This window comes from Nymphaea colorata, chromosome 12 (genome assembly GCF_008831285.2).
Source record: "Nymphaea colorata isolate Beijing-Zhang1983 chromosome 12, ASM883128v2, whole genome shotgun sequence".
Lineage (NCBI taxonomy): Eukaryota > Viridiplantae > Streptophyta > Magnoliopsida > Nymphaeales > Nymphaeaceae > Nymphaea > Nymphaea colorata.
Genome location: NC_045149.1, coordinates 20,197,439 through 20,220,148, shown reverse-complemented (window position 1 = coordinate 20,220,148; position 22,710 = coordinate 20,197,439). Strand labels below are relative to the sequence as shown.

The following is a 22,710-nucleotide window of genomic DNA, read 5'->3' as shown; positions in this document are numbered from 1 at the left end:
ACTAATAATTTTAAATATCGTTCGACACGTGCCTTTATCAGAGAGTGGTCAGAAATACGGATTCTTTTTCAGAAAAAAGGACGCACAAGTTTTTTTTATATCGTGTAATCGACTCTTCTGAATTATGTTAAACTTTATTCGAAAGTTTTCCAATACACGTATGCCAAAATACAAAAATGCAAGACCCGATTAGTAAATACAGGAAAGATGCGAGGACCTAATTAAATATTCAACTTTCTCGCTTGACCGTTCATTGCGAGGGTTTTTCCGGAACGGAAAAAGCGGGAGGGGGAAGTGCCGGACAGAAGAAGCGCGAAAAAAATATCGCAAAATTTTTTTTTTTTTGGTTTTATTTTACATTTTATTGTTTTTTCTCTGCCATATTTCCGTTTCGTTCGTTTGTCCCTGCCCGTTCAAAACCGACTTTCAAAAAGGGTTAAAAAATGTAAAAATATTATCGAGGGGCGTGAGAGAGAGAGAGAGAGAGAGACTCCCGCTAACTTCCTGCTGCCCCCCTCCCTCGTTGTTGTCGTCGTCGCCGCCGCCGCCGTCACTGTCTTGTTCTCTTCCGATGGCTGCAGCGGATCTAACGGCTTCTCCGATGACGTCAGTCGCCCGGGGGCGCGGCATTGCCGCTATTCGCCCGTCCGATCGGTTGAGCTTATTGCGGCTGAGCGGCGATCCAGGCCGGCTCCGTACCGCCGGAAGCAGGAGGTCGCCCGGGAACGTCCTTAAAGTGAGGAGTGTGAAGACGAATGACGTAAATCGGCCGACCGGACCCGCTTCTTCTTCTGATGGCTTTGGTTATGTGAGTCTCTATTATTCCGTTCGTTTTCTGTTCGCTTCAAGGCTCCAAGCTACGAGTTCGTGTTTCGACCCCTGTTTTTCGAGCTGGTTTGGTTTTTTTGTGCATGTGTCTAGTGTGCTTTGTGCATTGATCTGCTGCAGCTCGGAGGTTTTTTGTTTCCTTCCCTTCCGATTTCAGGCAACGAGTTTACATGTTGTAATTTGGTTTTGTTTTTCGTGTGATGTTCCCGATGACGGGGGAAGGAGGTGAGTACGACTTGAAGTCATCGTGTCTATGGTCTCTGTTGTCGCTGGCGACACATTTAATGGAGGAAAGCGTTGGAATAATGCAGTCCGTCAGGAAACCGGACCTGGAAGCGGTAGCACGATGCAGTACCATGCATGACGCCAGATTGATTCATAATCTATTATTTTTTTGTCTATGTCGAGATCTATCTGAATTTATATATCACGATAACGGCGGAGGATTGTTTTATGTCATATGGAGAGGGAGGAGGATAAGGAATTTCTCCACTTTCCCCGCCCCCGCCCCCCGCCGGGCGACGGATACTATTAATTTTCGTTTCACATCGATGTTAGCTGAATTTCTCCGTAGGAATGTTTTGTTAGTGAAGGATGTGCTGCAGAATAGCTTGTCTAGGCTTTTGTTGTAGAGTTAAAGTTAGCAAATATTGGAGGCGTTTATACGAGTCGTTGGAAGCCCATGACATGGTTGGATGACAGTTGAGAACTATGTTTCTTGTCTGTCCACATCAAATGGGTGTCCTTTGGGTGAGATTCTGGCTTAGTCTTTAAAATGAACCCCAGGAAATATAGAAACTTCATCAGGAGATAAAAGATATTTCTGACGGGATTAGACACCTTTATTGGGGTCGACTGCTGCCTCCCTCATCTTTCTTTTCTATTTCCTTCTCGGTACCCTCAATTTTTTTACCATTGTCAGATTAGGTGGTGGAAAATGGTGTGGGAATGCTTTCTTAGGGAGACAGCAGCCTTGCAACCTTCCGAACGTCCTTTTCCTGGCAGATCGCTGAACAACTAATAAACATGTCAAAGAGATGAAGGGATAGGGTAGAAGGGCTACAATGACGGTTGCTTGATGTCAATGGCAGCAGCATGGTGGGAAGGAAGAAGAGGGTGGTGGCTGGGGCTGGCATGGGTGAACAGCCCAACCCTTGGGTTGTACTACCGCTTTCTATCAGTGAATCATTTGTCCAATCTCCGGATACAATTATAATGTGTGAAACACTTCCAAATGCCACTTCTTCCCGTTGCATCCGTCTTACCTAGGGGCGCAAGACAACTCTCTCTAAAGTTGTCCCTGAATTTGGTGCCAATAGGCGAATTTCAATGCTGACCTCTAAAGGCATCATGTCACAAGCACAAAATGTACTTCTAAGTAATTGCTCCATAGATCCTATATCTATCTATTTGAAGAAGACATCATGTGAGGAAGAGGATTTTTATTTGTCCAAATGGTACTTGGAACTTGGAACGAGCATGAAGAAATTAACGATACTTCTTTATCTTTTGAGTTGTTTTGCCGGATCGGTCGCTCAAGATCTTTGGGGACCCGATGAACAAATTGGATCACTTCTTATGGATTCGTTGAGAATGATGCTGATCTAGTTCATGGCCTATTAGAAAGCGCTCTGGTGGGATACTCACGGATAGAATGCAGTCAGTCTGATAATGATCTCCAATCAACCATTTTTCATTTAGAAAAATCTAATACATTATTTGATTGTGTTGACTGGATGAATTTCCAGTGGTTTATTGTGGAGAATTGAAGAAAAATTAGTGTTTGGCGATGATGATGATTGAAAGACAGGCATTACAATCCTGTGAGGATGAAACTGAGAGTTATGCAAGCTAATTTCCTATTTTTTGTTGACCAATTTTCTACATTTGATGTGCGGTTTTGCACACAGTGGCATAAACTGTAAAAAATGAGCTAGCTACCTATAAAAAATACACATATATTAGCTTATCTAAGCTATTGTTTGTTTGAGATGCACTAAACTCTCATTATTTGAAACATTTATCTTTGAGATGCTCCGTTCAATATGGGAACTTTTGAAGCATTCTATGATTTGTTTGTTTTCTTTTAGTTATTTTTATAAGATTTTGGCAGATGTTACATGGTATGTAATCCCTAATTGTTTTGAAAGTCAGTGGCTTATTTAGTTTTCCTGCAAGATTCATTTTGTTGCATGTGAAGTCAGGGGATGATTTGTGGATCTTTTTTCAGCTTGACAAATTCAGCTACTTACAATCTCATTTTTCTGAAATCTTTTGTAAAAATCTGTAGGAAACTAATGTTTATTTTTCTTGTGCAGATATCAAATTTTAGTTTTGGAAATCAAACAATTGATTCAAGCTTGGAGTCTTCCAGAACCACAGATTGTCGAAGAAAAACCAAGATAGTGTGTACTATTGGTCCATCAACAAGCACACGAGAAATGATCTGGAAACTAGCTGAGGAGGGCATGAATGTTGCAAGATTAAACATGTCCCATGGAGATCATGCATCACACAAGAAGACAATTGATCTTGTTAGGGAGTACAATGCTCAATCGAAAGATAATGTGATTGCAATAATGCTTGATACAAAGGTATGCTAATTGTTTGTATCATCTTTGCCATTCACAGCCTCGTTTGCGTCTTGTTCAAAGTGGTAGACATACCTTATGACTTATGATTTTTTTCTTGCTTCCAAATATATGCTTCTTTTGGCGTAAAAATATGAAACTAAGATTTAACAGTGGGAATTCAAATTTCAGAATTCCTATTTGCTTTATTTTTCTGCATGTTCACTAGTGTTCAGCAGCACTATGGTCGTGGTGCTACTGCTTTACCTACTTATGCATGTCTTTCTGCTCCAGGATTTTGTGGGTGCCGGTTTTGTGCCATTAGTTGGTAATATAACATGCTAATTCAATTATCGTGCAGTTGCATTGGAATTTTTCTGTGCGGATGATTCACTTATGGCTTAACAACATGGCATTGCATGGATTTTTCATTGGACTGCTTGAGAAAGTTAATGCTGTATGCTGATTTGTGTGCAATTATTTTATCTAATGCAGCATGTTGAGTGCATACTAGAACACTTGGTTGTTTTGCAGATACTGTCAGCAGATAAAAAATTGAAAGGGCTTGACGTTTATGACCGCGGTGATTATTGTGGGTTTATGTGTGTGTTCATGTTAGTAGCTGTATGCTAGCATAAATGAGATTCAATGTTATATTGATATATCAGGCCCTATAATTTCTAAGGTTCAGTTTACTTTATCACTGCTTTTCTTATTCTCCATGTTTCTTGTTTCTGCTGGAATAAACCCTTTGATTTAGTTATAAGGATTTTAACAGTTATCGGATGCTCATGAAAAAAAGAAAACTCACGATTCATGCTAGTTGATGGTTCTTGTGCACAGATTCTTAATGATTCCTTTATCTCATGCTTTTTCCAATGTGAATTGAGCAATAAATGTTTTTTTTTGCTTTTTGACTACTTCACACCAAATACTTGTGAGCCTTAAGCCTTAAACTGGTGAACTAGTACTGCATTTCATCATAAATTTAATTGAAAAGATCTGCAGGAGACAGACTTTAAAACTTGAACTTTTTTAGATTGCATGGTGCATGTTGACTACTTTATATGATCTGTTATTTTCAATCTTTAGACTTGGTTCTGTACTAGCATTTGACATTTGATGTTGGAATTATCATTTAGGGCCCTGAGGTTAGAAGTGGAGATGTTCCCCAACCTCTCATGCTTAAGGCTGGCCAGGAGTTCAGTTTCACGATAAGAAGAGGTGTCAGCTCTGAAGACACCGTCAGTGTGAATTATGATGACTTTGTGAATGATGTAGAAGTTGGAGATGCACTTTTGGTTGATGGTATGCCTCAACTTTTATTTTGTATAATTCTATTATGTCTTAATGAAAACATGCTACAGCTAACTGTCCATAAAAAATTAGGTCCACAATTTATTGAGGATTGACCTCCAATACCTTCATAAACAGGATGACTGATTGGATAGAGGCCATTGTAATAAGATCACCAAGGTCTGACAGATTTAGATCTCAAAAGATTAGGAGATAAAGGGGGGCTTTTTGTGAGTCTGATGACGAATAAAATCACTGGGACTTGATTGGCCCAATAGAAGTACAGGTGATATTGAGAATGGTGAAGCAAGTTTTGGTTGAAGATTCATAGTTAAGTTTTATCTGCAAACTTAAGCTGTCCGGTATCAACATTGGACTCTATATGTCAAATATGCTTATTTTTGCATTTTGTGCTGAGGTATTTATATATGTTTTACTTTTTCTTAAGATTAACCTTGGCAGTCGGGGATCCTGAGCCAATTATGACTATGCAATACATAAAAGTGTTTGTTGTCAAGCAATTGTCAGTGAAAGGCCTTTGATCCGTGGTTATAGTTATCCATGTGACTATTCTATTGCCAGTGATCAATTTGACCCTAGCTTATATTGGCCTAACTTATCACACGTTGTGTTTGAGCCTTTGGAGGTGCTATTTTTTCTTTCGTTTCTCATATACCAGTCAGTTTTGAGATGGAAAGTTGCTTCCTTTCTGGAACGAAGTAGGAACAACTACGAGACGGCCATGTCTATCTAATGTCGAGTAAGATAATCATTGGTTGTTGAATGGTGGTGGGCTTCTCATTGTGGCTAATTTTGTCCTGAACACATATCACTGTCTTGTTTTCCATGCAAGATTCACTGGTTAACCAACTGGCTTTCACATGGTTCAGCACTAACAGTTGTCCCCTTTCTAAAATAGGAGGTATGATGTCATTATCTGTGAAGGAAAAGACAGCAGATACTGTTAAATGTAAAGTTATTGATGGAGGCGAGCTTAAATCAAGGCGACATTTGAATGTTCGTGGAAAAAGTGCAACCTTGCCATCTATAACAGGTAGAAAACTATACAGGTAGAAAGCTATCACCATATGTTGAGGGATTGTCTCGCTTGTTGATGATACGATCTTACTGTTTTCAGGATACAAAATTGGCATGTTGCCTTTAACGTTATTTGATTTTATTCATTGCAGAAAAAGACTGGGAAGACATCAAATTTGGGGTTGATAATAAAGTTGACTTTTATGCTGTTTCTTTTGTAAAGGACGCTAAAGTGGTTCATGAATTGAAGGATTACTTGAAAAGTATAATACTAAGCCCTACCTTTTGCTTTTTCTGTTTTTTTCCTCCCTTTCTATCATTGATGATATTATTTGTGTCTTGTTAGGCTGTGGATCAGATATTCATGTGACAGTCAAAATAGAAAGTGCAGATTCCATACCGAATCTGCATTCCATAATATCAGCATCTGATGGGGTATGGCTTTTCGACATAACTTATGTCACTCTTTCAGTTGTCCCTTTTCTCTTTTCTCTCAAGTGAAAGCATATTGCTGGTTTTATGATGCCTGTGAAAATCTTACGATTTTGACATTCCAGCAAGCTTTATTTGCATCTGAAAAGTGTCTTTCTACAGTTACTCTTGCCTTTCATCCCAAAAGATCGTGTTCTTATAATCTGCTTTCGTGTTGAATGTTCTAAAACAGAAGTGTGCTTTTCCTGTTATCTGATGTGCTGGACTGGACTTTATATTGGTGTTGTATTTTAATGTAAAATCCTCGTTCTTTATTGATGTTAGGGTAGAGGAAAATATCAGAAAAATTTGTTTTCCTGTAAAAAAAGGTGCCTCTGTGCCCTTCACATTTTTGTTTGAGTTTTTCTTGGAATTTGGTCAAAAGATACACAATCCTTCAAACAGTCTAAGCATGAGAGCCCTTGGTTTATTTTAGTTGGCACTATATTCACAACTAGTAACATCATTTAACCATGAAGTTTTCATGACGGAAATGGCTGATATCTGCAAAAGTTTCATGTTCATATTCTTGGTATCTTTTGCTATTTTACTTTTTCCTGTTCTGCAATATGTACTTTTGATAATGAGAAAATTTTGTGGAAGTATATCCTTTGGTCTTTGTTTTTTGAGTGCCAAGTCCTTCATGGAAAATGTAAAATATCTTGTGAAAATGTATCATCAAATTGTTTCTGGGGCCAGTATCGGAATCTATGATCATATGACTTGAAGGTGGAAAACTTGTTCTTTCAGGGGACATTTGCTTTTCCTGTGATTCGTCATCTTTGTTAATTTTGTTCTTTTTCAGAAGCAACATGAGGGTCACTTGCGAAGTAAATGTGAAAATCTTTGTTATTCTTAAACTTGACAAGTGAAAGTTGAGACCTTTTAAAGATTGCGATTGTTGGCTGCAGGTGGACTTGTGGCTGACACACAGTGTGTAAAGTCATTCTGTAACTCCTTGTCTATGACCTAACTAAGTACCCTTAGTGCTTTACATTAACACATTTTCTAGAGAAAAACTGAAAACCATATCTTTTGGTTCAGTGAAGCAAAAATGTGATGGAAATTGATTCTTTTGTATTATGTTGGATTTTTAGGCAAATTATGAAAAATACTGGGAGTTAGTTTGCAAAATGTTATGTAAATTACATGGAAAGGTGCCCCAATTTAGTTTTTCAGCAAGTAGCCAATGAAAGTCCAAATAGCTATGATAGAATTGTGATCTTCTCAGCACTCATGATCATTTTGTGAAGATGAAATAGTGACGTGATGTTGCTTTACTATATCCTTGTTATAGTCTCTTACATTTGTCACTATGATTAGATGGTGGATGCATATTGTAAAGTCCCTTATCGTTGGGCATTCTTTATGTTCTATGTCAGACAAGTTATTGCTGATTGTGATTCCTAGAGATACACAGTTCGGTTGGGTTTTCCCTGCATCTCTCAAAATGCAAGAAGAGCATGGTGTGGTATGGGATCTCTTTTAAGTTTGAGGGGGTTCTAAATAATTCATGTGTTCAGTACTTAAAGCTGACTGCAATCCCAAACTTGGCCCCATGCGTTGATCTCCACATAGACTCTACTCGGTGAGTCTTAAGCTGGTACATATGATGGTAACCAAAGCTTTTATTCCGAGAATAATAGTGAAGACAACCAAAACAAATTTGCAGACCTGGAGTTTACACTGTGCTGTGATCTGGTTGTAAGCTTTTATTTGATGACAACATCATGCTGGTTCAAGTCATTTATGTCTTTCTGTATATTTTTGCAGCTAGATAGATATGCTTATTTTATATATGCTCAAGTCACTTGGAAACTTTTTCTAGGCAATGGTGGCACGTGGAGACCTAGGAGCAGAACTTCCAATTGAGGAGGTCCCTCTACTACAGGTATGCCTTATAGTTTATTCTAGATCTTCTATTTGACTCATGAAGATAATTCATGATTACCTCCTACTTGTTTTGATTGTATTCTACGGCAAATGCCTACCTATTGTGATTGGGATGTGGACATTCTAGCAATTGTCAACCTCATTTTCTGACCAGATTAAGGTGAAACACAGATTGTCAAACAGCTTTTCCTTCTATTTTGCTTCAATCACTACTTCTACTAACATGGTCTCATTCATCCCTGTCTCTGTATCTGTCTCTCTCATATGCACACCCACACACACCCACACCCACCCACACAGAGACTGTTAAGTGACTCTCTCTGTCTCTGTCTCTCTGCCTCTCTCTCTCTCTCTCTTTCTCTCTCTCTCTCTCTATATATATATATATATATATATATATATATATATATATATATGTTTTTCCAAATCACTACTTTTACTGGCAACATGTCATTCTGTTCCCCTCTTTCTCTCACTTACACACATACACCCGCCGATACATGAATGAGATATACATAAGCCTGGGCACCGGGCCGGGCTGCTGCCGGGCACCCGGCCCGACTTGTTATCGGGCCAGCCCGGGTGGGCCTGATAATGATTTTTTTTTTAAATTTTAATTAATTATATATATATATTTATAATATTTATTACAATTAATTATTTTTATGTCTTATTTTATATTAAAATATATTTTTTTAATGTAATCGGTCCCTGCCTGGGCTGGGCTCAGCTCTGGTTTTTCGAGTTGGGCCAGGTCCAGGCCCGAGTTTTAGATGTCGGGTCGGCCAGGGCCCGACTCGTTATCGGGCTGGGCCGGCCCGATGCCCAGGCTTAGATATACATTAAAGTGCACCTTACAATGATTCTATATTTCTGTTAATGAGTCATTTAACTAAGGATTGGGATGTGTTGGGACCAGATTATGGAAAAGGAAAATATAAATTAATATGCTAAAACAAGTTGTTCTCTAACTTTCTGTTACTGGTTCCTAAACATGCATCTCACTGTTATGATGAGTCCAGACTCCAGAGTGCCATTGACATGTTCAAGTCGCCTTTAATCTTTAAGCTGCAGAAATTTCAGAAGTTGGAACTTAAAACAATGGTCATGTTATCTTTAGCATAACTTGAAAGAACCTGGTAATCTTGCATTTCCAACTTTGATTGTTGTATGAAATGTGTTCTGTGATATATTTATGACCCTGGAAGATACCCCATGTGTACACTCACACATACGTATGCATATAGATAAAGTGTGTCTATGTTGTGCAGAGGTTCCTTTTTCTTTTGGTGTCTTATTGCCAAGAAGATCTCCTTCCACCAGTTTAGGACAATGAAGTTAAGACTTTCCAGATGAGGAAGGTCATGAGTATTGATCTGGGTGTATCTCTTTGCATTAATGGATACTGATCTGCCTACCTCAGCACGTTTATCAGGGACAAAAAGGAAGCTGTCTTGACTGAATTATTTTGCTAAACTTAGAAACTACAAGCACTATTTTTTTGGAAATTAGTCCATACTCCATAGCATCCTAGGTCTGTTCCACAAATTGTGGACATTACTAATTTCTAACATAAAGTTCCGTCTAGCTGAAACTAGAGTGTTGTCTCTCATGAATGATTTCCAAATAGAAGTTTAGCTTACTATTTGTTATTAATCAGTAGAGCATGTCCTTGTACCATCTTGTTCTTAACCTTATGCCAAGCTCTATTTATAGTAATTGGAGACTATTCTGGTAGAGTGTTTGTTACTTAGTCTGAGGATTTTAAAATGTAAATGGAAGCTTTCTCATTGCTGCATTTAGTTTCCTAGTTGATGTTACTAATGAAGCTAAAATTTAAATTTTGTGGGGAATCCACACTACTATGGGAGGCATCTTATCAACTTTTTTCTTTTTCACCTTGAATTGCCCCACCTGATGTTAGAAAAGCATCACAATTGTTCTTCTTGTCTTGTGTAGAGATCAGAACTTCTAACTGAAAAAGAAAATAGTTTTAACCTTAGTCAAATTTCTCACTGATGCAAAATAGGAAGAGATCATCAGGAAGTGTCGTAGCATGGGGAAACCAGTAATAGTTGCCACCAACATGTTGGAGAGCATGATAAACCATCCAACACCAACAAGAGCTGAAGTTTCTGATATAGCAATTGCAGTGAGACAAGGAGCTGATGCTGTCATGCTGTCTGGCGAAACTGCCCATGGAAAGTAAGTATACTTTACCAATTTGAGTGTTACCTTAGGCCTGAAATGTTGGTGGTATTTTAAGTTAATCATGAAAATGAGAACAAAATTACTCGGCACTTATGTAGGTTCACTACATTTCCAAATATTAATTTATCAGATTTGAAGAATGTGATGAACAAAATAGAATGTTCTTCCATCTCTGTTTCCTTGAAACACCTACTTTTGTAAAGTGCATGACGGGTCATATCTTTCATCACATGATCTGCATATGGTTCATGGTTAAAAAGAGAGGAAGGTTCTTTGTTTTGTAGCTTGCAGGAAACTCCCCTTTTCATAAAATATCTGAAGATGCGTCTGCCATGAACAACCAAAAACAAGACTGGTGACTATGGTTATACTTTCTTGGACTGTTGTGAGGGGGTTTGTTAGCTTGAGATGCCTAATATGGATGAAACTGTGTCATGAATCCCTTTGTTTTTGACTTCCATTGATCTTTAGCATGATTGTCAAGAAGAAAAGGATTTTTTCCTCTTGCTTTAAGTTGTAAGAATCCTATATATGCTCTCTAACTGGTCGGTGAAATTGGGTAGACAGCTGGCTTTGCTATTCTCGTTGCCGAACTTTTCATCAAGTACATGAATATGTTCACCTATTCTCTATTGAAATTCTGAATGTTTAATCATAGTGTTGGGTTCTGGCGAATTCTGAACATCTTCATTATTCAATTGCTTTGGACTCACTGTTCGAATAATTATTAATCAAATTACTGAATTCTAAACAAGTCATTCTTGAAGATTTGTCCACCCAAGACTGCAAAGGGAGTGGAAGTTCTGAATACCGTATTCAGTACTATATTCTCTGATTTTTTTGTCTGATTCTTTTGCTAACACCTTTTGCCTTGTTATCATCACCTTTTTGTTGATGCATTTCCGTTTGTTATAATTATGTAACTAGATATCCTCTAAAAGCTGTTAAAGTCATGCATAGTGTGGCTTTAAGGACTGAGTTATCTACTTTTGGTGCAACAATCTCTTCAAACTCTGCTACGTCAGCCAAGGTACTTCTTCTGTTGTGAGATGGAATTGAAGATTGTTTTGTTTGACTGATAAATTGAATAGGAAATTGTTTTCTCTTTATTGATTTCAGTAAACTACATGCACATGCATTAAGCTCATTCTTTGAATCTTTTTCCAGGGTGACATGAGTTCAATGTTTGCTTATCACACAACTACAATGGCGAACACTCTTGGGACTCCCATACTTGTTTTCACAAGAACTGGATCCATGGCCACACTGTTAAGCCATTATAGACCTTCTTCTACAGTTTTTGCTTTCACAAATCAGTAAGCTCTGTTGATTAAAGCACAACGTCCTTTTATTTGCGCTATTTTGATTGAACTGGATTTTCTTTTTATTTTTCTGCTCAAGGATTTTCTTTCTAAAGAACAGGCTGCTTGGCATTTTGCAGGGAAAGGGTGAAGCAGAGGCTGGCACTCTATCATGGAATCCTCCCGATATACATGGACTTCTCAGATGATGCAGAAGAAACATTTTCCAGGGCACTCTCTGTCTTGGTGGTAATAACTCTCTCTCTCTCTCTTTCTCTGATTGTATGTGCCTTCATTGGATACAGTTTCTGGAATCTAATTGGTTCTTGCGGTGAACTATATGGGTGAACTAGCCTTGTCTATGGTTTTCCTTGGATGCCAGACCTAGTTATTGATTTTTGTAACTTTTCCTATTGCATAAGCCATGAGTGGTCTCATCATGAGTTTGACTTATTTTAAGCTTGAGTTTAGAATCTACAAAACGTTCCTATGACACTTTTTGTTTCCTTCATTGATGGGAATGCCAATGGATAACCAATTTGCAGAATCTCCTTAGCCTGCCTTATTTTTGTTTTTGCATTGGCAGAAATCTTAAACTTTTTATACCAAATTTACAGTACCTCCTTCATCCGCCTGGTTTTAGTTTTTACTTTGAAAGAAATGGTAAATATTTTAGTTCTTTGCAAGTCCCCAGAGGTGGATGCAGAAATTTAAGTCAGGGCTCCAGCACGACATAGACAATGAGAAAAAAAATACTTATTAAACGGTTACTTACTGCTAAAAGGAAGGTAAAGTAATCTATTTATTTATTTCTTATTTAATTAACAATTTATTGCAATTAGAATGTACCTAGACCTCCAAAATGGAAAAAGGAAACAGAAGAAAAAAATGGCATGCATCTGAATATTGGATATTGTAAAAAAATCAACTTTTTTTTCGAACCTTAAGAAAAGTTCGTACTAGATAGACAACAAAACGTGAAGATGTGCGACTTGGTATGTAAAAGAGAGAGAGAGAGAGGGAGGAGGATCTTGGAGTGCTCAAGTAATTGAGTGTTTCTTATTGCCCCTTATAAATTTAGTGTTTTAAGGGAAAATTTTACATTGATAGGTTGGGTCTAAGGGGGCACCAACCCCGTCCAGAAGGGCATTCCATGTATGTAATGGACCCCAGCCCTTTCTTAAACGTGGTTCTTCCATTTTAAGACCCCCAATGACACCACCACTGCATCCTACGGTACCCTCATCTCCTCTCTCCTTCCCGTCCTCTCATGGTTGCAGATACCAGGTATTCATCTGTTCAAATGGGATTTGAATGGGTAACTTTCAAAGAGCTGGATTTTGGTTTTATAATTAGTTGTCAAATGCCCCCTTTTTTTTAAAAAAAAATCACGTATATAATATCCACCTAGGTTATCCCTAGATTTTCAGGTTTTCCTTTTCTTTGATGTGCAGATTCTGTTAAGAATCTGTTTTTGCTGCATTTAACTGATTAGAGTTGATCCGTTAACACCTTTTACCTGATACTATATCCTTGAAGCTTCTGTTTCCATGGCAGCTTCTCACAGAAAATTATTCAAATGTGTAAAATATCCTTTGTCTTTTCCATTGCAATGTCTAAATTTATTGTTAAAAGATGGATAGAGCGTCTCCTTTTCCCTAATAGACTCTTTAAAATTTTTCGTCGGAAAAAAGTTCGGCAGGTTTCTTTGCCCAAAAGTGAATGTGCATCTATTATCAGTCTATCTGATATGATATATGTTTGTTATTTCAGACCCACAGTCTGTTGAAAGCAGGTTCTCAGGTCACTCTTGTGCAGAGTGGGACTCAGCCGATCTGGCGTGAAGAATCCACACATCATATTCAAGTTAGGAAAGTACAAGGATGACAGTATGGTTCGATCTAGTTTTTATTTTTTATATTTATAATATATCATTTGCTTATTCAAATATCCTAATGTGGTTGAAAAAATTAGTTTATGACAGTTTTTTCTTGTCATTATTGTTTTTTTGGTTGTAATAATAATGTTCTGGATGGGGAAAAGAAGCTAGTGAATTAGCTCCGCAGCCTGGACAAAACTGTTTTTGTTTGTATGCATAGACAGCGCAAGTCAAATATGCATATGAACCCATTAATTTTTCTCTTACTGCTTTCAACTACGATCAACACCGATAGATGATGGTAGATGGTTGGGACACAACTCCTGTGGTTGCTTCTTTTCAGCACTGGAGCTGGAATGAACAATTTGCAAATGGGGGGTCATTTCCATGCCTATTTTGATGTCTCCTCCATCGTTGCAGTTCTTATCTGCTTTGAGCGTAACACTGAAGTCTGCTATCTATGCGCGTCCACATGCACAAATACTCAATAATCGCATGTATGCTGATTTTGACTGTGGGCATGGAGCAATTGCAAACAAAAATTACTTTCTTATTATAAACGCCTGATGCGTTACAGTATGCTTCCTGATCCAAGTGTCAAGAAGCTGTGCATATTAACAAATAACGTGCATGCAACAACAGACAAACAGAACTTCTTTCTGATTTTGAGTCAGATAAAATATGCTCCTTGATCTAAGCAAAGCATCAACCGATTGCTTTTGATGGTTTCAAACTGTTGATGACCTCCCTTCTCTGCCACTGCAATTTGTACCTACTGCATCCCATCTCTTCCCTCCTTCCGCGTCTTTATATCCCTATCTGACCCGATCCCCACTAATTATGATGCTCCATCACCTCATTCGCGAATCTGGTCTACCATCCTGTCATTTTCATCTGCTCTTTAAGAACGTAGGAGGAAAGTAACAGTGGAGTAGATCATCAGCCCGTCATCCGCGTGGGTTCAGACGCACTGTATCCCTTCCTCTGCTTGTGCAGCACATCCCCTTTCCTCAAGGGAAATGCCCTTGTACCACATTGCACATCCTACATAAACCAAGAGGTCAGTAACAGCCAACAAGGCCAGCAAAAAGTAGAACCTGTCCAGGTGCCCCTCGTTGAGATTTCCTGGAATCCATCCTGGACTATTGTTTGTTGTTGTGAACTGCATGACTATGTTCACAATGATGGTGCTGAAGTAATTGCCAAAGGAGATTGAAGTCATGCAGAGTGCAGAGCCAAAGCTCTTGAGCCCATCAGGAGCCTGCCCATTGAAGAACTCCAGCTGACCAACGTACATGAACACCTCAGATGCCCCTATCAGAGCGTACTGAGGGATCTGCCATAAGATGCTCAGTGAGCTCGGTTCATCACTCCCTTTGTTTGTGTGTTTTAGCCTGTAAACTTCCACTGTCCCTGCACAAACCATGGCAGTTGCTCCGATTACGAGGCCAGCTCCCATCCTTTGGAGCTGTGTCATGCTCTTCCCCCTGACCCTCAAGTAGCAGGGGAAGATGAGTCTCCTGTAGAGAAAGATGAAGAATGCTACACTCAGTATGTCGAAGCTTGACATGCTTGCAGGAGGGATGTGGAATGCAAAGACGGTGGTCTTCATGGCTGCTCCTTGTACGACAAAAAGGGAGGCCATTTGAGTGAACACCACAGAGTAGATGATGGTGCAAAGCCAGATGGGGAGGAGACGGAGTATGCATTTGACTTCTTCCACCTGAGTTACGGTACACAGTCGCCATGGATTTCGAGTCGAGTGGTCAGATACTTCAGTGCCTGCTTTGACTACTGCTGCCTTGTCCAGAAACCTGAAGAAATAAGAAAGTGCCGCTGGCTTAGTAATTGTTTGCAGTACAGACATCAAGAAAGTGTCATCTTTTTCAGTCATCAAAAACAGGGGTATGGGTGGGAGTGTTTTATGTACTTGAAATCCTCTGTGTGGAGTATCTTTCTGAAGGCAGAGTCATCCTTGCCCACCTCATAGAGTTGCTTGCCATCCTGTGGGGTCTCAACCCTCCACTTCTTTGCTGCAGCAACTATGACTTGACAAAACCTGCGGAGGGGGTTCCCCTGTGGCTCGAAATGCCTGTACCTTGGAGTTCCACAAAGGAAGAGAGTCAATGCAAGGGATGCAGAGGCAGCCGACATCCAGAACCCCAATGCCCAGCTCCCTGAATCTTCATAGTAGACCAACACAGTATTGGAGACAAGCGACCCGAGGTTGAGGGCCAGGTAGAAATAGCTGAAGAAGGCAATTTTGGAGAGCCCCTCAAGTCGGTCCTCTTCGTCAAACTGGTCTGCACCGAAGGTGGCAATGGATGGCTGGTACCCTCCATTTCCAAGGGCAACCAGATAAATTGCAACATAAAATATGCCGATCTCTAATGTTGAATGATCTTGACAAAGGTGGTCTGCAGTTCCACACCCTTGTGGCTTGACAAGGAAGAGATGAGTTGACAGAGACAGCAGCACCAAGCCCTGTACAAGTATCGAGAAACAATGTCACGCATATTATTCAAAGGGGACAACCTTTTTTTTTTTTTGCGGTTCAGATCTCACAACGTGGATCCTGAGAAACACATTCCTAAAAGAAACTGCCGAAGGATCAGATTCAGATCTGCTAAAATATGTTCGGTTTATACGACAGCCAAGGATTCCAAAAACTTTGCGGTCGATCATATCCATTTGCATCCCTGGTTCTTGCTGTTTGGAAAAGTTGGGGCTCCTATTCATAATGTATATGATTCTTCAAGTGGGTGGCACTGCAGGTTGTTCCCGATGTTGGGAAGGCAAGGGTGACGGAGACAAGTAATGAAATCATGCTCCTAGACATGGGAAGGATTCGAATCTCATTTTTATTAGTGTCAGCACTAGGAAACTAGGCAGTCATGACATAAACGGAATTTTTCTCCTGAAGCAGGACTAGCCTAGGCATAAATCAGATTTCTATTTCCTAGATATTCTGCGAATAATATTATCCTCTCTGATGAGAATATGTCAATTCTCATTTACTGACGCAAGCCATGGTCTACATAAGCATCTTTAACATCTGCTGAATGTATTCCAGACACAAAAGAGATGGATAGAGAGAGAAAGAGGGAGAGAGGCCTTTAGTTTTGTTCTTCACTAATGAAAAAGCAGAATACCAAACTTGGGTTCTGCTAGGTTGGAAGCATGGTGGGGGTAGGCCTTCTGTACTGTATGGTCCAAGTTCAAATCTCATGGATGTCACTGCTTTGTGCAGCGACCCCAACTATGAGTGGCTAAATCTCCCTACCCTGATGTCCTCTCCCCACGTGAAGAAAAGAGGAGAAAAACTGAAAAGCTAAGCGAATGCTACTAATACGTAATTGAGCAAGGGAATTGAATAAAGAAGATGTGCGCCATCTATTTTTCTGGAGGACGGGGATGAGTACTTGCCACGACAAAGATGAGTTGGAAGACGGCACAGGTTTTGTATCTTCCCCAGTAGGAGTCGCTAACAAAGGCACCAACAAGAGAGAAGATGTAGACCGTTCCCGTCCATTTGCTGACGTTGTTGGCGGCTTCTGCGTTGCTCTGATGCAACACCCGTGTCAGGAACAGCACCAAATTGACACCCAGTCCGAAAAAGGCAAGAGTTGCCAACCCTTGGTTCACTGATGAACAAATGCCAATAGCACAAGGCAAACAGTCAGCCAGCCAAACGTCAGTAACTTTTTCAGGAAAATGAATCCAAATTGTGCTGTAAAATTGAATTATGGGGACTCCTTATTATGCCTTTCAATCGTTTTCTCTACAAATAGAGAAAGTCTCTCTCCTATAAGTAGCTTACAGTAGACGCAGCCTTCCAAAACATCATATATATATATATATATATATATATATATATATATATATGATGTATGCATTTCTTTTTAAGGAGTTGGAAGGGCTGGCCCGTTGCATTCATTATGATTTCATGGTACATGCGTAATGCTTTCTTATAGATGCGGGGAGACACTCTACGTATGTAGAGGAACTTCCATGCATGGATGCCCATGTGAACATGAGCGTCGACAATGATTGAATCATATCTGAACAAACTAAAGAGTAAAGTCTTTTCGTTATAAACTCGGAAAGATGCGATGCAGGAAAAAGAGGCAGAAAAAAAGAAAAACAAAAAAATTGGAGATACCTAGAATGAGAATTCCAGTTTTCCACCCTCCTGTTCTTCCTCGGATTGCAGGCCTGCCATGCCTATCGACAGTCCCGTCTCTGGTGTAGTCCGCGTCCTTCCCACTCTTGGTTTCCTTCTCCTGCAGCACATAATTCAGACACGGCCAATTTTAGTTCGCCTCCACGTATGAGGTCACAGGAAGAACCAAAGCACAACTTCAGAAATTGAAGTTGAGATGATTTGGCCCGGCTTCATAGACAAAAGAAGAATGGTTTACAGAGGAAGATCTCCAATCGTTTGACGATTAACTACAACAGTTTCAGAAGATTTGTCAAATTATATATATATATATATATATATATATATATATATATATATATATATATATATATATAGAACAGTTTCAAAAGATTTGTCAAATTATATATATATGTAAAATTTGAGAGAAAGAGTCAAATGAATGTTAATTGAAGACAGAATTTTCAATTCTTTTTCCTTTCCTTAGGATCTACCAACGTTGAGGAGGAAAAGATGGTTATAAAAGATTGAAGAAAAAAAAGGAGAGCGAGAGCATTGGAGAAAGTGAAGAACAGGATGCTATATACATGCATACATATACACTTTTCTGTTATACGGTATATATAGACACTTTGCTGTTATACAACGCTGTCACGGTGTCTGTCTCCCCCTCTGTGTGTGTGTGTGCGTGATCCACACCCAAATGGACATACCCGTTCCTGCATTCACACACATACTGCCCATACGCACGAACAAAGACGTCTATGCTCACATATACACAAAGAGACAACAGACACACAACACATGACTATACGGAGATCAGATTTGAAGAAGGAAGCATAAAGTAAAAATTCAAAGTGGAGAGCAACCGGGCACCTTGAAGGGAAGTCGGCCGAGCGAAGCAGGAAGGTCACAAGCAGCCATTGCCTGTGGAGATGATAACACGGTGAAGATGAGGACGATGGCAGTTAGAGTTCAGTACCCAGAAAAATTGGACAACTCACGACGTAAGAAGTGGGGAGAGGAATGTGAGAAAGTGGAGAAGTTCTCGTGAATTTATAGACGTGGAAGGAGAGAGCGGAAGATGCTGCGGGCAAAGAAAAAAGGGGTCCGTTAGAGAGACAGTTTTGCCCCGACAGAAAGAGGAGAGACCTGTTGATAACTTCACTTTCAAAATAATCCCTCTTTTATAGACCATTTTATAAGATACTCTCATTGTATGCACTTTTCCGAAACTAGTCGTTTAACCTTTGCAAATGAACCGCGATTTATAGGCCGCGTTAAATGGCGAAACGTTTATATCCAGAGTACACTCCGGAAACGAAATTGTGATGTTTCGTTTAAAATTCAACGCATGTGTATGTGATTTCAGAGGTTTGACAAACTTAGAACTTGAGATCATTAGGAAATTCTATTTATATATTGAACAAATCTGTATTTGGGTATCTAAAGGGTAGTTTGACAATACTAATAGGTTGTCAGTGTCTCGTGAATTTGCTTCATTAAATAGAGTAAGTTCAAAACACTTGTTACAGTCTTTTACGAATCTGCCTCATTTTTTAGGTAGGTTAGGAGCATGAGACATTAACAATGTATTATTATTGCTAAACAATTCTTGAGAAGGTCATCATTTAGTAGTGGTGACACTCTGTGAGTGCTACATGAATCTGACCCAAGTTTTCGGGACAAACCGGTGATACTCACAGGTTATCACTGCTGTCAAACAACCCCTAAGTTCTATTGTTAAAACATAAGAAAAATTCGAACAACTGGTTTATTATGAAATGCAAATAGACAAAGTTGTAGCAATCACATTAGCATTGGATCCGTTCTCGAAAAGCTTCCATAAGTAGATAAATCTTAATCTTGACCTAAGCAAAGACCAATATCCATGTATTTGGAGAACCAATATACAACTACAATGTTTGTTTGAACAAAATCGGACTTTACAATGCTTATAAACAACCCACTTGTAGATTTGGAAAACATTTCTTTTAAGTGCATGATCCCGAGTTTTTCTAATTGTTTTCTTAAATAAAATATAGTCCCTTTTTCCCGAACTACTCTTTCCAAACCAAAAGGAAAAGGAGATATCGCCACTGACATACTTGTAGTGATGCTTGAATGAAATGATAATCTATGCTTTATCACTTAATTAAGAATTAGAATTGACGGAAACTTTCATTTAACAAATGCGAGTTTATACTTTACAATAATTGTTTTGATCTATCTGTTCATGATCATCCATTAACTACAATTGCCTTGGTATTGCGTCTCCAACATGTGGACTGAGCTGTACTGAGACCAATTTCCATCTTACGGCGTAACAGACAAGGAGGAATCGACCCACCTCTTATGAACAGTTGGACTAATTCGTAACAAAAATCCTTAACTAACAAGAAAGCGAGAGAGACGTAGTCGTGCAGCTTTAGACCATGAGTTCATTTGTTTGGTACAAAAAGCTTGAATCGCAAAAAGATCTAACTAAATCCTTCTCTAAATTTTCATTCTTTTCAGAGACTTGCCTCTGTGCGTGTGAGAAAAAGAGAGAGTTCACAAAAAAGATCTAACTAAATCTATCTCTGAATGCATCTTGACTTGCCTCTGTGTGCGCATGTGTGTGTGTGTGTGAGAGAGAGAGAGAGACTTGCCTTTGTGTGCGCGTGCAAAAGAGAGAGAGACAAAGAGAGAGAGGGATATGTTAGTGGGAAACAAGGGGCCCATATTTCATTAAAAGCCACACACTGACCAAGCAGTCATATGGCCATGATGGTAATCACAGTAGTGCGCAGGTGACTTCATCTTAGCTTTCTTTGTTAGTGAGTAAAATTCAATAGCTACTTATACTAGTAAATGAAAGCTGACTCATTGAGGTAAAACACTGCCACTTTCCTTGGTGCATGACAGCATGCATGTGTTTCTGTCTTGCAAAGATAACTTATATATAACATGACCATAATAAATCTAATCTTCCATGTATTAATATTTCTCCCATCAAAGTTTACTTTGCAATTTATCTGTTAGGACCAGTTTGGTTGCAATAGGACCAGTTTGATTGCAAGGAAGAATTTAACGTGGTAAATTTACCACGATATATTTTTTTGGAAAAAAATACAGGATGAAATTTAACCCTCTTCTGATTTGAGGCCCTGTTTGATTGCAGGAAAGTTTTTTGCAGAGTAAAATTAACTGTGTTTGATGCACATGGTAAAATGAAGAAAAGACTTTTTAGGTGACAGTTGAAAAATGACGGAGCAATTCGTCACCAAAATTCCGGCCAGCCAACAACGATCACTTAACCTCAAGGGGTTTGGCCAACCGGTTCAAGCCAGTGGCCAGTTTTTTTGTTGGATCGACATATGGGCAAGTCAAAGCAGCCCTTAACCTTGAGGTTGAGGCAACGGGAAGAAAGGGAGTGTTGGCTCCATTATGCTTTCCTTCTTTTAAGATGACATTTAAGTTAAAAAGTATTTTTTCAGGTTTTTATTGTAAGGACATAAATAAAAACTTGCTCTCTGTCTCAGCTCATGAAATTGCATCCATAAATATTATTAACGACGTTTAGGGGAATGTCAGTCAAGTCTTACTGACATCCAGGACCGTGTTGATAAAATTTTTTACCAACTTCCGATGTTATGTCAATAAAAATTTTTACGGAGGTCCGATGGTATGTTGATAAAAAAATTTACCGACTCCAAAGACGTGTGAGTAAAGTATTATTATCGATGTCCTCAATTGCCTTATTTTCCTATGTGTACGAGTGAAGACCTTTACACCAACGCATTGTAGCGACCCGTTAGAACTTAGAATGTCGATGATAGTTTTCACCGGCCTTTTTTCACCGACAACCGCCGCTGTAAACATTGGTAAAACTTTTACAGACGTTTTTCGGTGGTCAGTGAATCTTCGGTTTTTTCTAGTGTCGTCTCAAGGACATCTTTAATTGTCATACTAAAAGGACTATAATTTAAATACAAGGTTTTATCATCTGGGCTGTCCTCTATTTTTGAGGTGGATACATTCTTCGCGAGTCTTTCTTCGATTCGGTTAGAAACTGATCGAAACTCATAGTTCGGTACTTGGAATCATTTTCGAGTTTGCTTTAGCTGTCACCAAAAAAGAGCTAGCCCTTTTTTCCCTCTTTTTTGGGTTTACAACAAGGGGAAAAACCACACAATGGCGGTGGCTGAGAGGCCATTTGCTCGTTCTCAGCATAAAACTCCAAGGCTAGTTCAGTTTGTGTAAAAGATTGATACCCATAAGAATCAAACCAATGATTGGCCTCACATAAACTGCTGTCACAATTTTAACTATGCCAAATCCCTTTGAGGCAAGAAAGAGCTGTAGTTAAGATAATATAAGGTTTCACTTGTTTCGGCTCTTGTTAGCAAATAATAACATTAATGACGATGATAATAGTTATAATAATACATCTTATATGCTGTGCATATCATTTTGTTACTTGGGCTCTGTTTGGATGACCATGTGATTATATATATGCATACGGATCTCATGTTTCCTGATCTTATGCGAAGCTCTTGCTATCAAGGGGAGTCAGTAAATGATTTGCTGTGGTGCACATAAAACTCATGGAAATAACAGGAAAGGAGATTTCCTTTTCATAAAGGCAAATTATGACTCAAAGTTTGCTAGGAAAATGCTCTGAGAGTTCTAAGTACTCACAAACAAATTTAGATCAGATGAGCTTCAAAACGTTGGATACAAGAGCAAACTGAAGCTCTTTGAGATACTTTCTCTTTCTTTTGCTGATGTATGCAACAAAGCTTCTTTCGTTGGGTTGTCATGGTCAGAAAGAGGTTTCTTGCTCAGTGCAATGTTAAAGTGGTTGGACTGCAAAGTGAGGTCTTGTGGGCATCCACTTCTTTTGAGAAAATAGAAGGTTATGAGTGCTACACACATGCAAGCCTCCAACACCAAAGAGGATAGGACACAAATGGGTATGATCTTTTCTTTTAAAAAGATGTCTGCAGAATTGCTTATTATTTTTGTTAGGTATGCAAGTAGCTTAAAATTTGCTTTTTTCTGACAGGTGTATTCTAG

The 22,710-nt window shown here is 39.1% G+C and overlaps 2 protein-coding genes across 2 annotated transcripts; one reads left to right on the top strand and one right to left on the bottom strand.

The window, feature by feature from the left end:
• The first annotated feature begins 440 nt into the window (after window positions 1–440).
• Window positions 441–13,753, top strand: LOC116265523 (pyruvate kinase isozyme G, chloroplastic-like). The gene is made up of 12 exons (XM_031646186.2): window positions 441–808; window positions 3,147–3,422; window positions 4,541–4,706; window positions 5,614–5,748; window positions 5,885–5,995; window positions 6,079–6,167; window positions 8,032–8,094; window positions 10,126–10,301; window positions 11,235–11,337; window positions 11,475–11,623; window positions 11,749–11,857; window positions 13,382–13,753. The coding sequence occupies exons 1-12, from the start codon at window positions 572–574 to the stop codon at window positions 13,493–13,495; spliced, it is 1,728 nt and encodes a 575-aa protein (XP_031502046.1). The 5' UTR covers window positions 441–571; the 3' UTR covers window positions 13,496–13,753.
• A 255-nt stretch (window positions 13,754–14,008) lies between these two features.
• Window positions 14,009–18,696, bottom strand: LOC116265522 (protein NRT1/ PTR FAMILY 7.2-like). The gene is made up of 5 exons (XM_031646185.2): window positions 18,526–18,696; window positions 17,650–17,770; window positions 16,914–17,131; window positions 15,418–15,971; window positions 14,009–15,301 (listed from the first exon to the last, which is right to left on the bottom strand). The coding sequence occupies exons 1-5, from the start codon at window positions 18,571–18,573 to the stop codon at window positions 14,449–14,451; spliced, it is 1,794 nt and encodes a 597-aa protein (XP_031502045.1). The 5' UTR covers window positions 18,574–18,696; the 3' UTR covers window positions 14,009–14,448.
• Window positions 18,697–22,710: the final 4,014 nt, after the last annotated feature.

Bases quoted from the DNA above. Each gene is read 5' to 3' on its own strand.
- LOC116265523 (XM_031646186.2), top strand. From the start codon at position 572: ATGGCTGCAGCGGATCTAACGGCTTCTCCGATGACGTCAGTCGCCCGG. The intron at 3,423-4,540 runs GTATGCTAATTG...ATTATCATTTAG, and splicing joins CAATAATGCTTGATACAAAG to GGCCCTGAGGTTAGAAGTGG. The intron at 10,302-11,234 runs GTAAGTATACTT...TTATGTAACTAG, and splicing joins GGCGAAACTGCCCATGGAAA to ATATCCTCTAAAAGCTGTTA.
- LOC116265522 (XM_031646185.2), bottom strand. From the start codon at position 18,573: ATGGCTGCTTGTGACCTTCCTGCTTCGCTCGGCCGACTTCCCTTCAAG. The intron at 17,771-18,525 runs GTGCCCGGTTGC...TATGTGCTGCAG, and splicing joins TCGGCCGACTTCCCTTCAAG to GAGAAGGAAACCAAGAGTGG. The intron at 15,972-16,913 runs GCAAGTACTCAT...ATACTTGTACAG, and splicing joins TCCAACTCATCTTTGTCGTG to GGCTTGGTGCTGCTGTCTCT.